The sequence below is a fragment of the Ranitomeya variabilis genome, chromosome 6 (genome assembly GCF_051348905.1).
Source record: "Ranitomeya variabilis isolate aRanVar5 chromosome 6, aRanVar5.hap1, whole genome shotgun sequence".
Classification (NCBI taxonomy): Eukaryota; Metazoa; Chordata; class Amphibia; order Anura; family Dendrobatidae; genus Ranitomeya; species Ranitomeya variabilis.
The window spans coordinates 90,305,119-90,319,612 of NC_135237.1; the positions used below are offsets into that span (position 1 = coordinate 90,305,119).

General features: G+C 38.2%; 1 protein-coding gene across 1 annotated transcript in view; it reads left to right on the forward strand.

Moving 5' to 3' along the window:
• The first annotated feature begins 9,131 nt into the window (after positions 1-9,131).
• Positions 9,132-14,494, forward strand: part of NPY (neuropeptide Y) — an 83,132-nt gene continuing 77,769 nt past the window's right edge. Inside the window, exons 1-2 of the mRNA XM_077271873.1 lie at positions 9,132-9,289; positions 9,835-10,022. Coding sequence (XP_077127988.1) covers positions 9,170-9,289; positions 9,835-10,022 — 308 coding nt within the window. The 5' untranslated portion in view covers positions 9,132-9,169. The remainder of the gene's footprint in view (positions 9,290-9,834; positions 10,023-14,494) is intronic.

The following is a 14,494-nucleotide window of genomic DNA, read 5'->3' on the forward strand; positions in this document are numbered from 1 at the left end:
GCTTCGCAGTGACGAGGGCCAACAGCTCGAAACACCGTGTCTGCAAATTGAGATACTGATTTGGCTTTTATCCTAAGTCATACTGCATGACTAGTTAAAGAGTTGATTGTGACTTGTAGGATTGCTACTTACAACAGGTGGCGCTATAGAGTTAAAGTCCTCTTTTTCTCTGAAGAGGCAATTTGCAAAGAAAAACACAAAAATTGAGCCTCCCTTTTCTGAGCTGGTAATTACATTTAAAAGCTTCCTCAGACTGGTGTCCATAGATTGGGACCTGATCCTTTTGTCTGCCCTTATTCAAACACTGAGGTCAACTCTGACCATGGTAAGGTTTATAATATTAGACAGCGTAGGACCGTCCCGATCAGTGTTACCTTGACGATGGTAGGATGGCTTTTATGCTATTTTGGATCAAAAACCGTATTACCAAGAACCCTGAGTCATTTAAGTGCACTTGCGTTTTACTTATTTAGTTACAGCAGGGGTTTTTGCTCATTTTGTTTTGTACAGTTGCATTAGGTTGAATGAATTGCCAGATTCCCCATAATCTACCTGCTACAGTATCCTTCTGAGCAGGAAGGAGATAGAGTCCTGAAAATAAGTCAGTGACTGATAGGACAGCAATAAACTAATCCTGCTATAAACTAATAAAAGTATGAAATCACTTTTTAGTAACTATTGAATGTAGAACTATTTATTAAGTTGAATAACAGACACCAAGCTTGTACGGATTGTTAAGTAATTTCCTCTCATTTTCTCTATTCAAATTTATAACCGCTTTCAAAATTCTCCTGGTTGCCCATGGAAACAGACAAGTTCCGTAACATCTCAGCATTAACTTTGTAACAGCCATCTGGGCTTTGAACATGGACTTCTCTCTGGTTAAAAGAAACAGACACAATTCTGAATGTAAGGGTCACCTCCACTTACAGGAGCCCATCTCTCAATAGTAAAGATCCATATTTCTATATTTACACTATTTACTTAGCGGATGTTGTCAAAAAGTGACGCTGGGTTTAAGGAATTTAATATTGTAAAGTAATGTCCATAATATGCATTACAGCTGCTGTAATCAATCACACATTAATGCAGAAAAATAGCATGTAACAAAGTCATCATGCAAAGAAACTCGGAACCTTAGTGAATAATTTACTAGATTTACACCAGTATTCCACATTCATACTTACCAATATATGGTTAAAATACTAGTCTACTGCAGGATGCAGACATGATGGGGGCAACACAGGCCCATAGCACTGACTGACATCCACTCACACACCTGCAGTATCTATCATCCATGAGGGGTAAATGCTTTATATACTAAATGCACACAAAGCAACTGTAATATGCTAGTCACAGAGTTATGTGCAGGCTACCAGCCTATTCCTCAAGATATTCATCACAATTACATCAGGCAGGCTGTCCAGCACCTACAGTGAAGGAAATAAGTATTTGATTCCTTGCTGATTTTGTAAGTTTGCCCACTGACAAAGGCATGAACAGTCTATAATTTTAACCCGTTTCTGACATTAGACGTATTATCTCGAGGTGGTACGGGCCCATATGACCACCGACGGGATAGTACGTCTAACGCGATCGGCCGCGCTCACGGGGGGAGCACGGCCGATCACGGCCGGGTGTCAGCTGACTATCGCAGCTGACATCCGGCAGATTAACCCCTGGGAGGGGGCTCCCTGCGTGCTTCCCTGAGACCCTCGGTACAATGCGATGTCATTGCGTTGTACTGAGCGTCTCCTACCTGCAGGTCCCAGATCCAAAATGGACGCAGGGCTCCTTCCAGATCCTGCAGGGAGGTGGCATGCAAGAGCCTGCTCAAAGCAGGTGCCAGCAAGCCTCCCTGCAGTGCCTGTCAGATTGTTGATCTGACAGAGTGCATTGCAAAGTGTCAGATCAGCGATCTGTCGCTATACCATGATGTCCCCCTGGGACAATGTAAAAAAGTAAAAAAAATAATATTTACAAAAAACTAGGCAAAAAACGACACTTTATTATGATACCACCGAACAAAAAGTGGAATAACATGCGATCAAAAAGACGGCTATAAATAGCCTTGGTACCGCTGAAAACGTCATCTTGTCCTGCAAACAACGAGCTGCCAGACAGCGTCATCAGTGAAAAAATAAAAAAGTTATAATTCTCAGAATAAAGCGATGCAAAAATAATAATTTTTTATATAAAATAGTTTTTATCATATGGAAGTGCCAAAACATAAAAAAATGATATAAATGAGGTATCATTGTAATTGTACTGACCCGAAGAATAAAACTGCTTTATCAATTTTACCAAACATGTAACGGTATAAACGCCTCTCAAAAAAGAAATTCATAAATAGCTGGTTTTTGGTCATTCTGCCTCACAAAATCAGAATAAATAGCGATCAAAAAATGTCACATGCCCAAAAATGATTCCAATAAAAACGTCAACTCGTCCCGCAAAAAACAAGACCTCACGTGACTCTGTGAACCAAAATATGGAAAAATTATAGCTCTCAAAATGTGGAGACGCAAAAACTATTTTTTGCAATAAAAAGCGTCTTTTAGTGTGTAACAGCTGCCTATAAAAAAAAATACTATAAAAGTAAATCAAACCCCCATTCATCACCACCTTAGTTAGGGAAAAATATTAAAAAAAAATTAAATTTATTTATTTCCATTTTCCCATTAGGGTTAGGGTTGGGGCTAAAGTTAGGGTTAGGCCTACAGTTAGGGTTGGGGCTACAGTTAGGGTTAGGGTTGGGGCTAAAGTTATGGTTAGGGTTGGGGCTAAAGTTAGGGTTGGGGCTAAAGATAGGGTTAGGGTTGGGGCTAAAGTTAGGGTTAGGGTTGGGGCTAAAGTTAGGGTTGGTGCTAAAGTTAGGGTTAGGGTTGGGGCTAAAGTTAGGGTTTGGATTACATTTACGGTTGGGATTAGTGTTGGGATTAGGGTTAGGGGTGTGTTGGAGTAAGGGGTGTTGTTAGGGTTGGGATTAGGGTTAGGGGTGTGTTAGGGTTAGGGGTGTGGTTGGGATTATGGTTAGGGGCATGTTCGGGTTAGGGGTGTGGTTAGGGTTATAGTTAGGGTTGGGATTAGGGTTAAGGGTGTATTTGGGTTAGTGTTTCAGTTAGAATTGGGGGGTTTCCACTGTTTAGGCACACCAGGGGCTCTCCAAACGCGACATGGCGTCCGATCTCAATTCCAGCAAATTCTGCGTTGAAAAAGTAAAACAGTGCTCCTTCCCTTCCGACCTCTCCCATGCACCCAAACAGGGGTTTACCCCAACATATGGGTTATCAGCGTACTCAGAAAAAATTGGACAACAACTTTTGGGGTCCAATTTCTCGTGTTACCCTTGGGAAAATACAAAACAAAGGGCTTAAAAATAATTTTTGTGGAAAAAAAATATTTTTTATTTTCACAGCTTTGCGTTATAAACTGTAGTGAAACACTTGGGGGTTCATAGTTCTCACAACACATCTAGATAAGTTCCTTGGGGGGGTCTAGTTTCCAATATGGGGTCACTTGGGGGGGGTTCTACTGTTTAGGTACATCAGGGGCTCTGCAAATGCAACTTGACGCCTGCAGACCAATCCATCTAAGTCTGCATTCCAAACGGCACTCCTTCCCTTCCGAGCTCAGCTATGCACCCAAACAGTGGTTTACTCCCACATCCCACATATGGGGTATCAGCGTACTCAGGACAAATTGCACAACAACTTTTGGCATCCAATTTCTTCTGTTACCCTTAGGAAAATAAAAAATTGGGGGCAAAATGATCAATTTTGTTAAAAAATATGATTTTTTATTTTTACGGCTCTGCATTATAAACTTCTGTGAAGCACTTGGTGGGTCAAAGTGCTCACCACACATCTGGATAAGTTCCTTAGGGGGTCTTCTTTCCAAAATGGTGTCACTTGTGGGGGGTTTCAATGTTTAGGCACATCAGGGGCTCTCCAAACTCAACATGGTGTCCTATCTCAATTCCAGTAAATTTTGCATTGAAAAGTCAAACAGCGCTCCTTTCCTTCCAAGCTCTGCTATGCGCCCAAACAGTGGTTAACCCCCACATATGGGGTATCAGCGTACTCAGGACAAATTGAACAACAACTTTTGGCATCCAATTTTTTCTGTTACCCTTAGGAAAATAAAAAATTGGGGGCAAAAAAGATAATTTTTGTGAAAAAATATGATTTTTTATTTTTACGGCTCTGCATTCTAAACTTCTGTGAAGCACTTGGTGGATCAAAGTGATCACCACACATCTAGAAAAGTTCCTTAGGGGTCTACTTTCCAAAATGGTGTCATTTGTGGGGGGTTTCAATGTTTAGGCACATCAGGGGCTCTCCAAACGCAACATGGCGCCCCATCTCAATTCCAGTCAATTTTGCATTGAAAAGTCAAACGGCGCTTCCTCCCTTCCGAGCTCTGCTATGCGCCCAAACAGTGGTTTACCCCCACATATGGGGTATCAGCGTACTGAGGACAAATTGTGCAACAACTTTTGGGGTCTAATTTCTCCTGTTACCCTTGGTAAATAAAACAAATTGGAGCTGAAGTACATTTTTTGTGAAGAAAAGTTAAATGTTAGTTTTTTTTTAAACATTCCAAAAATTCCTGTGAAGCACCTGAAGGGTTAATAAACTTCTTGAATGTGGTTTTGAGCACCTTGAGATGTGCAGTTTTTAGAATGGTGTCATTTTGGGGTATTTTCTATCATGTAGACCTCTCAAAGTGACTTCAAATGTGATGTGGTCCCTAAAAAAAATGGTGTTGTAAAAATGAGAAATTGCTGGTCAACTTTTAACCCTTATAACTCCATAACAAAAAAAATGTTGGTTCCAAAATTGTGCTGATGTAAAGTAGACATGTGGGAAATGTTGCTTATTAAGTATTTTGAGTGACATATCTCTTTGATTTAAGGGCATAAAAATTCAAATTTGGAAAATTGCGAAATTTCCAAATCTTTTTAGCCAAATTTCCATTTTTTTCACAAATAAACGCAGGTAATAGCAAAGAAATTTTACCACTATCATGAAGTACAATATGTCAGGAGAAAACATTGTCAGAATCATCAGAATCCATTGAAGCATTCCAGAGTTATAACCTCATAAAGGGACAGTGGTCAGAATTGTAAAAATTGGCCCACCCTTGGGAGTAAAGGGATTAACATTGAGAGATAGACTATCAAAAATTAAATCCAGAAATTCACATTGTATAAACTATATCAATTTATTTGCATTTTGCAGGGAGAAATAAGTATTTGATCCCCTACCAATCATTATGAGTTCTGGCTCCTACAGACCAGTTAGATGCTCCTAATCAACTTGTTACCTGCATTAAAGACCGCTGTCTTACATAGTCACTAGTGATGAGTGAGTGTACTCGTTGCTCGGGTGGTCTCTGAGTATTTGTAACTGCTCGGAGATTAAGTTTTTGTTGATGCAGCTGCATGATTTACGGCTGCTAGCCAGCCTGAGTACATGTGGGGGTTGCCTGGTTGCTAGGGAATCCTCACATGTATTCAAGCTGTCTATCAGCTGTAAATCATGCATCTGAGGCAACGAAAAACTAAATCTCCGAGCAGTTACAAATACTTGAAGACCACCCGAGCTTGCTCGGGAAAACCCGAGCAACCAGTACACTCGCTCATCACTTATAGTCACCTTTATAAAAGAGTCCTGTCCACAGACTCAATTAATCAATCAGACTCTAACCTCTACAACATGGGCAAGACCAAAGAGCTTTATAAGGATGTCAGGGACAAGATCATACACCTGCACAAAGCTGGAATGGCTACAAAACCATACATAAGACGCTGGGTGAAGAGACAACTGTTGGTGCAAAAGTAAGAAAATGGAAGAAATACAAAAAGACTGTCAATTGCCATCGAGCTGGAGCACCATACAAAATCTCACCTTGTGGGGAATTCTTGATAATGAGGTAGGTGAGAGACCAGCCTCAAACTACATGGGGGGAAATTGTCAATGATCTCATGGCAGCTGGGATCACAGTCACCAAGAAAACCATTGGTAACACATTACACCGTAAAGGTTTAAAATCCTGCAGTGCCCGCAAGGTCCCCCTGCTCAAGAAGGCACATGTGCAGGCCTGTCTGAAGTTTGCCAATGAACACCTGGATGATTCTGTGAGGGATTGTGAGAAGGTTTTGTGGTCAGATGAGATACAAAATTGATATCTTTGGCATTAACGCAACTCGCTGTGTTTGGAGGAAGAGAAATGCTGCCTATGACCCAAAGATCACCATCCCCACTGTCAAGCATGGAGGTAGAAGCCTTATGTTTTGGGGGTGTTTCTCTGCTAAGGGCACAGGACTACTTCACCACATCAATGGGAGAATGGATGGAGCCATGTACCGTAAAATCCTGAATGACAACCTCCTTCCCTCCGCCAAGACATTAAAAAATGGGTCATGGCTGGATATTCCATCAAGACAATGACCAAAAACATACAGCCAAGGCAACAAAGGAGTGGCTCAAAAAGAAGCACATTAAGGTCATGGAGTGGCCTAGCCAGTCTCCAGACCTAAATCCCATAGAAAACTTATGGAGGGAGTTGAAGCTCTGAGTTGCCAAGCGACAGCCTCAAAATCTTAATGATTTAAAGATGATCTGCAAAGAGGAGTGGACCAAAATTCCTCCTGACATGTGCGCAAACCTCATCATCAACTGCAAAAAATGTCTGACTGCTGTGCTTGCCAACAAGGGTTTTGCCACCAAATATTAAGATTTGTTTGCCAGAGGAATCAAATACTTATTTCTCACTGCAAAATGCAAATACATTTTTATAATTTATACAATGTGATTTTCTGTATTTTATTTTTGATATTTTATCTCTCAATGTTAAATTTATCAGTGGGCAAACTTACAAAATCAGCAAGGGATCAAATAATTATTTCCTTCACTGTATGTAAGTGCATCCGACAAATAATAACACCCTTTCCCCTACCTCCAACATCACACAGCCTGGATGACTTTCCCCAAGGTGAAAAACACGAAGTATTAGTGGCAATGTTGACCGAAATGTGAGTCAAGAGACCTTATTGTCTTGATAGAAAATTAAATAATGGCAGAAAAGAAAGTAGTACTCCATAGTCAAGATAAAAATTAGGGCCTTTTGGGTGCAGATTGAGGTCACCTAACCCAGGAATTCCTGGTAACACTGTCTGATTCTATTGAGGTCACCTAACCCAGGAATTCCTGGTAACACTGTCTGATTCTTATGACTTGAGGTCATTTTCCACTTTTTTTTTTCTAGAATGCAACACATCTGGAGACCATACTCCGGTGCTGATTCTCAATACCAAGTAAAGAGGTTATCCAGGATAGTTATTATTTTTGTGCACGTAGCTATTTACTACCAGCCACGTAATGGCTATCTACCAGCCTGTTCCGCGTGGTGACGATCTAACAGCAATTTTGCTGCTTAATTTCACATCTCATCGAAAGAGATGTCATGCTGATAGACAGCCTTCTCCTTGCAGTTAGGTAGCAGAAAGAACCCAACAACAGAGTAGAGAGGAAGAGAAGGTGCCTTTGTCAACGTTATGTCAGCTGAAACTGCACAGTCGCCGGCAGGAGTTGTCAGTGACCAATCTGAGCGAGCAGATACCGGCTCCAGAAAGAAAAGGCCATAGCTAGCAACTACCTGCCTGTTAGTTGTTAGCCCCATATGCAAAAATAATAAAAGTCCATTACCCTCCTAAATTTGAGACAGGAAGAAGACTTGTCTCTCTTGCTAGTAGTTCCACTGAAGTTGCATGGATTGTCTATATGGTTGTATAGGTGGCTCCTCTACGCTGCTGATAAAAATCCAAAGAAAGATTCCAAGAGACAGGATTGGTAGCAATATTATTATCAATGCATTTCAAAGTCATCCGACTTCTTCATCAGGAAAAAAACACAAACTTGAGTTTTGTTTTTTTCCCAATGAAGAAGTCAGATGTCTTGGAAACGCATTGATAGTAAACAGCATGGCTACCAATTCTGGAATCTTTGGATTTTTATCAGCAGCGCAGAGGACGCACTTATTCCTTCTTGGCACTTTATAGCTTTTTTAGCCTGTGGAGTTGCAGCAGCTAACAATTCTGAATCACAACAATCGTTGTGTTTTACACAACCGAATTGAGTGAGCACCTCATTCACCTCACTATCCTTGATTATCAGATATGACCCTATTGGGCTTTTTTGTTCCCTAGTCTCTGCTACATACTGTACATGTTTATATACAGCCAGTAATGTATTTAAACTAGACAATATTAGAAATATAAAGATCATTTCCTCTGGCCATATATTATACATATATTATAAATACAAAGTTCCTGATCACCCTCCACCTCGCACAAACAGGTTTCTCAATTCAATCCCATGTGGAAAAAGCCATAATGTATAATAAAGCTTTATGAGAATCCTCGACATCTTGAGTTTTCTGGGAGTGAATATTTTACTAAAATTTAAAAACAAAAATACAAGCTCATCGCCTATAACATTTATATTTAGACATAAACTCTATATCTGATCTACGGGAGGAATACAGCCCGCATTTCATCCTCACAGACACCTCCCTATAAGTAAATACTTTATAGTTCCAATCTATATACGGCTTCGACATTTCTGCCCCTGTGTCACCGCAAAGTTCAAAATCAATCATTCTCTAAGTCCAAATCTTCCACTCGCCTTCTGATGAGTCAGAGACTCGTCATCGTCTATACGTGTAAGTTTGTGTGAGATTTGCAATAGTAATAGGTTTCTCAACTGCTGCAGCTGCATGATATGCTAATGGTTAGTAACAGGAGGGGTGAACGCCTAGAAAATCTTTCCATTGCACACAATAGCAGCTTTTAAAATAAAATTAAAATGTACGTAGAATCAGGTTGGGGTTATGCTCAGAGGTACGTGAGGGGACGTCACTGGGGGACGCGCATCTTTTATATTGTATTAAATATTTCCAATTTTCAGTCATAACTCATTTTGACAAATCAAACAATAAAAGGCATAATTTCCCTCCCTTTATACATGACCCATGTCTGCAAGGTCTCACCTATTAGTGACGTGCTTACTGCTCAGAGGTAGGAGGAGATAGTAGGTTTTTAGTCATCCACTATTATACCCCCCCAAAGCCCCTCCTGTAGAAGAAAGACTATAAAAGCCTCAGTATGGCAGAGAGCCGTCTCAAGCTGGGTATTAGGGAGAACAAAGTCTTATTACAGAGAAGACACCTAAGAAGACAGTCAGGCAACTGGAAGATCGGAGAGAAGACACATTCCCCAGTCAGTGTAAGTACTCAGGGAGCTGTCCTCAGTGCTGATCAGGCTCCAGCTCCTCGTTGTCCTCTTACTTTCCTCTTTGTGAGTTTGATGTTATCGCTTTACATGCATATTACAAATAATTTGTGTTTTTATTGCTGAAAATTACTGAAATATAAAAGAAATATAATATGAAAGAAAACTACGGTAGCTAACGCAGCTTGTTTTGGTGCAGATTGTTCTGCTATAAAATTGTAGGGTAACAGATCTGAACCATCATCACCATATGTCACGTCAACACATAGGAAGAGTCTTTATTCTATAAAGTTAAAGCTGATGCCTGTAAAGATGGAGCAGAACTAAGTTTTTTAGATGTAGCAGACCTCAGTTTCACCTAAACTGATGTATTTTATGCCACCTACTTTAATTTCTTAACTCAGAAGTGTTCATCACAAATTCAGCAATTTTACAATAAGAAAAATGTAAGCAAATATGTCTCATGCAGGGGTATCAGCGCACGGTATGAAGGGCTTGTCACTTGTTGAAGTTCTGATTCTGTGTTTTTTTTATCCCAGATGCAGGGAAGCATGAGGTTGTGGATGTCAGTGCTGACTATAGGTCTATCCTTGCTGATCTGCTTGGGGACATTTGCAGAGGCTTACCCATCAAAACCTGACAACCCTGGAGAGGACGCACCAGCAGAGGACATGGCCAAATACTACTCAGCACTGAGGCACTATATAAACCTTATAACAAGGCAAAGGTACACTGTTCATTATTATTTTTTTTTTATTGGAGAGAATAGTGTGCACTGAATTATAAGATATATGATGTCTTTATAGAGTACCAACAATAGAAGGCTGTAGCTGAGGTCAGGATTTTTTGGGGGGGGTTACATCATGTGTGCAATGTAATCACCGGCATTCTTTTCTTAAACCGCAGAATATATGTTAGGATATCAAATATTACATTACAGTCTCTATAACAATATCACACATGATAGCTCCCTTGTCTCCTTGATTTTCTTTTTAGGATTTAAATTGCAATCTCGGCTTTGCTACATCTATATTTTAAAACAAAGATTATCAAAACGAACAGCAAAGATAATAATCTGCAAACGATCTGTAACTCCATTGGCTTCTTTGAAATTGTATAGATAGATAGATATGTGATAAGATAAATAGATAGATAGATATTAGATGGATGGATAGACAGATAGATAGATAGATAGATAGATAGATAGATAGATAGATAGATAGATAGATATGTGAATAGATAGATATGTGATAAGATAAATAGATAGATATTAGATGGATGGATAGATGGATAGATAGATAGATATGTGAATAGATAGATATGTGATAAGATAAATAGATAGATATATATTAGATGGATGGATAGATGGATAGATAGATAGATATGTGAATAGATAGATATGTGATAAGATAAATAGATAGATATATATTAGATGGATGGATGGATGGATGGATGGATATAGATAGAAAAGAAAAGTTTAAAAGCAGAACTAGCAAGAAGTACATAAAAACTGGGTGCCAGACCTTCCAGGCATAGACCAATCCTCAATAAATATAGTATAAAATGAAGACAGCACTCCTTTTTTAGAAAAAATAATGGTGGTTTAATAGCCCATAGGGACTTCAGTGACGTTTCAAACATCGCTGAAGCTGTCTTCGTTTTTTTTTGTACCAGAAAGCTAGATGAATAGAGAGATAGATAGGGATAGATAATAGATAGATATGAGCTATAGATTGATATGAGATATAGATAGATAGATAGATAGATAGATAGATAGATAGATAGATAGATAGATAGATAGATAGATAGATAGATAATAGATAATTTTACTTGATGGGAATAACTTCAGCACATACTTCTAAAACTCGAAGTGAAACATAGCAGAGCTGACTTTGTCATTAATTCTCGGAGGCTATGCAGTGTGATAATCACCAATTTAGCGTATTGCAGTAGGTTTACATAGAATGTTAGGCACAGATATAAGAATACTTCAAATAGAGCAGAAGTAACATGTTCACTTGGCACACATCATGTAAAGAATTAACAATTTAGTTCTAAATGCAGCTCATGCTCTATTAATACAACAGTGTATTCTCCTTGCCTTTAGCCATGGGCTAACTTTTTCTAATGTATATATATACATATACACATTAACCTGCATTGGATTAATTTGCATACAGATACACTTTATGAAATGTATGAATTCACAATATAAACTAGAATAGCTGGGGGAACATATAGTATATGAGATACGAGTATACAGAGGTACAGAAGATATTATAGGAGGTGCGGACTGGGGTGTATACAGTATATACTAATAGAGATGGGTGAACATACGAATTATATGCTAAAGGTGGGTGAATATAAATTATAAATTATAGCAGGTAGGTAGATATATATGATATATGCAATAATATGTGGTTGGATAAGCAGTATAAGAGTTAAAAAGAAGGTGAATATATACTATATAGAGGTTTAGAAAATTAAAGTATATTCTGAAAGAAGTGGGTAAATATATGGCATAAGATAAGAGATGGATGGAAACATAGTATAAACTATGAAGTGGAGGAATGTATGATATGATGGGTGATATCAAGTGTATATTAGAAGAACTGACTGGATAAACAATGTGCATTAAAGCAGTGGCATTTAAGACTTTATTGGTGGATGGATATAAGGGATATATAGTACATATCTACTATAGAGACATCTATCCACTTCTAACACAGGTTAAGTGGACATTTGGTATATTTAATAAGAGGTGGTTGAAAATGCAATAAATTACATTATATAATAGGTGGATGGATAGACAGTGTATAATGTAAGAGTTGTTGGCTATATGGTGTATATTGTAAGATCTGGGTCTTACAAGTGTGATTCTCTAGCACTAATGTCCTTATGTACAAATTCAGTATATACTATAAGAGCTGGATGGAGGTACAATATATATAATAGGAGTGGATGATATAATAGGTGAATGGATATAAAGTATATGAGTTTTGTAGATATATAATATACATTATACAAGTTTGGTGGATATACAGTCTATATTATATTAGTTGGATACAGATACAGATGTGGCCAAGTTTAACTTGACAAATAACACACCATCTTGATAACCTGACACAGAAGGTGATCTTGGCTTCTAAGAGGATTATGATCATTTGACGTTACAGAAGCCATTATCTGTCCAATAGTAGATTCATATGCACCATTGACCAACCTTGTGCTTAGCTCGGCAGGGCCTCCCACCAGGTCCAAAAACAATGTAGAAATTCAGTGAACCCAAGGCACCAAGGCAGCAGGTTCTTGATAAAAACTTGATCTTTACTCCATATTAGTTAAAATCATAACATGAGGACAAATCAGGCAAAGTAGGCAATCTGAGTTATGGTAAATGTGCCTATATACATGAACAGTAGGTGCATACAGTATATACAATGTATAAGAGTTGGGTGTATATATGGTATGAGTTACATGAAGAGATGAATATACAGTTTATGCTTTAATAGATGGATCAATACACAGTACATAGTATAAGTATTGGGTATAGATATGGAATATACTTTAAGAGATGGGTTAATAAATAGAATATAAGATTTAGGTGGATATATGGTATATATTATAGCAAGTGGGTGAATATTCATTATTCACCCAATAGCAGTTGGGTAAAATTATTCTAAGCATTAGGCGTGAATATGGAGCATGCCTCAAGACCTAGGTGATTCTACAGTATATATTTTAGGATTTAGGTGGATGTATGGCATACATGACAGGAACTGGTTGGGTATACAGCAAAAATGGTAATAGTTTGGTTAACACGCAACATATTCTATATACATTTGGAATATGTCATAAGAGATGGGATTATATACTCTAATAGCTCGGTAAGCATCGGACGGATATCAGATATAGGTAATTATGCAGAAAATATTATAAGAGATATATGCTACATATCATAAGAGGTGGGGATAAATGATATATACCACTGTATGAACTGTAGGAGGGGGTGGGATATATTAATTCCCTATATAATTGCTCTGATGTGATGATTTGGCATGCCATATACTTCATTTGAGTAAACTAGTTTTTCTGGGATTTTTCTGAGGATTCTGAAATGATTAGTGGAAAGTGATGAAGCGAAGCAATGGAGATTTATGCATTGTGACACTCCGCTAGCGAAACACTGCGATGAGCTGACTAAAAAATACAGGGGAGAAAATGGCACATTGTGGAAAGTCAGAAGTGCCTGAGAGCACTGAAACATGTAAAGACATTGTCCCCAATTTTAGGCTAAGCTTTAGTCACATTTCTAAGCATCCCATTATGTAGAGACAGAGGCTGACAGAGCATCCAATAGATGATGATAGCTCTCCAGGGCATTTAACACCCAGATGATTATGCAAAAAGCAAACTCCGAAGACAGAACAAGGGAGAAAAGTTGTGAAGAAAGCCAAGTTAGTCCTTAAAAGCCAAGTGACTTCTTAAAGCTTCAAAGCAGGTAGAAATCTTTCTATAGAAATAGAAAAATGTGCATCGTAAACCTGTATATATATTTAATAATTCAATGACAAATTCAGCTCCGCTACATCCGTACATAAATAATTAAGACACCCCATGTCTCATTTTGGTCTTCATTGTAATCTGACAAGTGGCATTGAGCGTGTGTTTGCTGCAGTCTGGCAGTTAGTGAAATATATTAACAATAGACATGTCAAGTCTTTTACTTGGTGCATTAAATTTCTCACTTCTGAAAAGTATTCATTATCATAATCAGATGACATTTTTACATTCCAGTCGTCTCAACTACTTTAGATAAAAAAAGCAGCCTTTGGGTATAACCATTACGGCCCATTTTCTTTATATTATTGCCTTGGAAAATACAATTTTTTGTGAAAATATTGGAATTTACTTTTATTTTATCATTTGACATGAGCACTTAATGTAATGATAAAACAGGCAGATATATCGCTTAGCAATGGTAATAATGTGAAAGACTAACTGATGAAGGGGATGCAAATGGTTAATATAATCAGTATAATCAATAGTCAAGTGCCATGCATTATAATAAATGGGATATGTGGTGAAGTATTGATTGTAATGACACAAATATATACAAATACCCATTGCCAGACTAGAAATTAATAGTCATTCACTACTTCTTTATGTATCAACTGCACAACAAAGTATTGTACGATA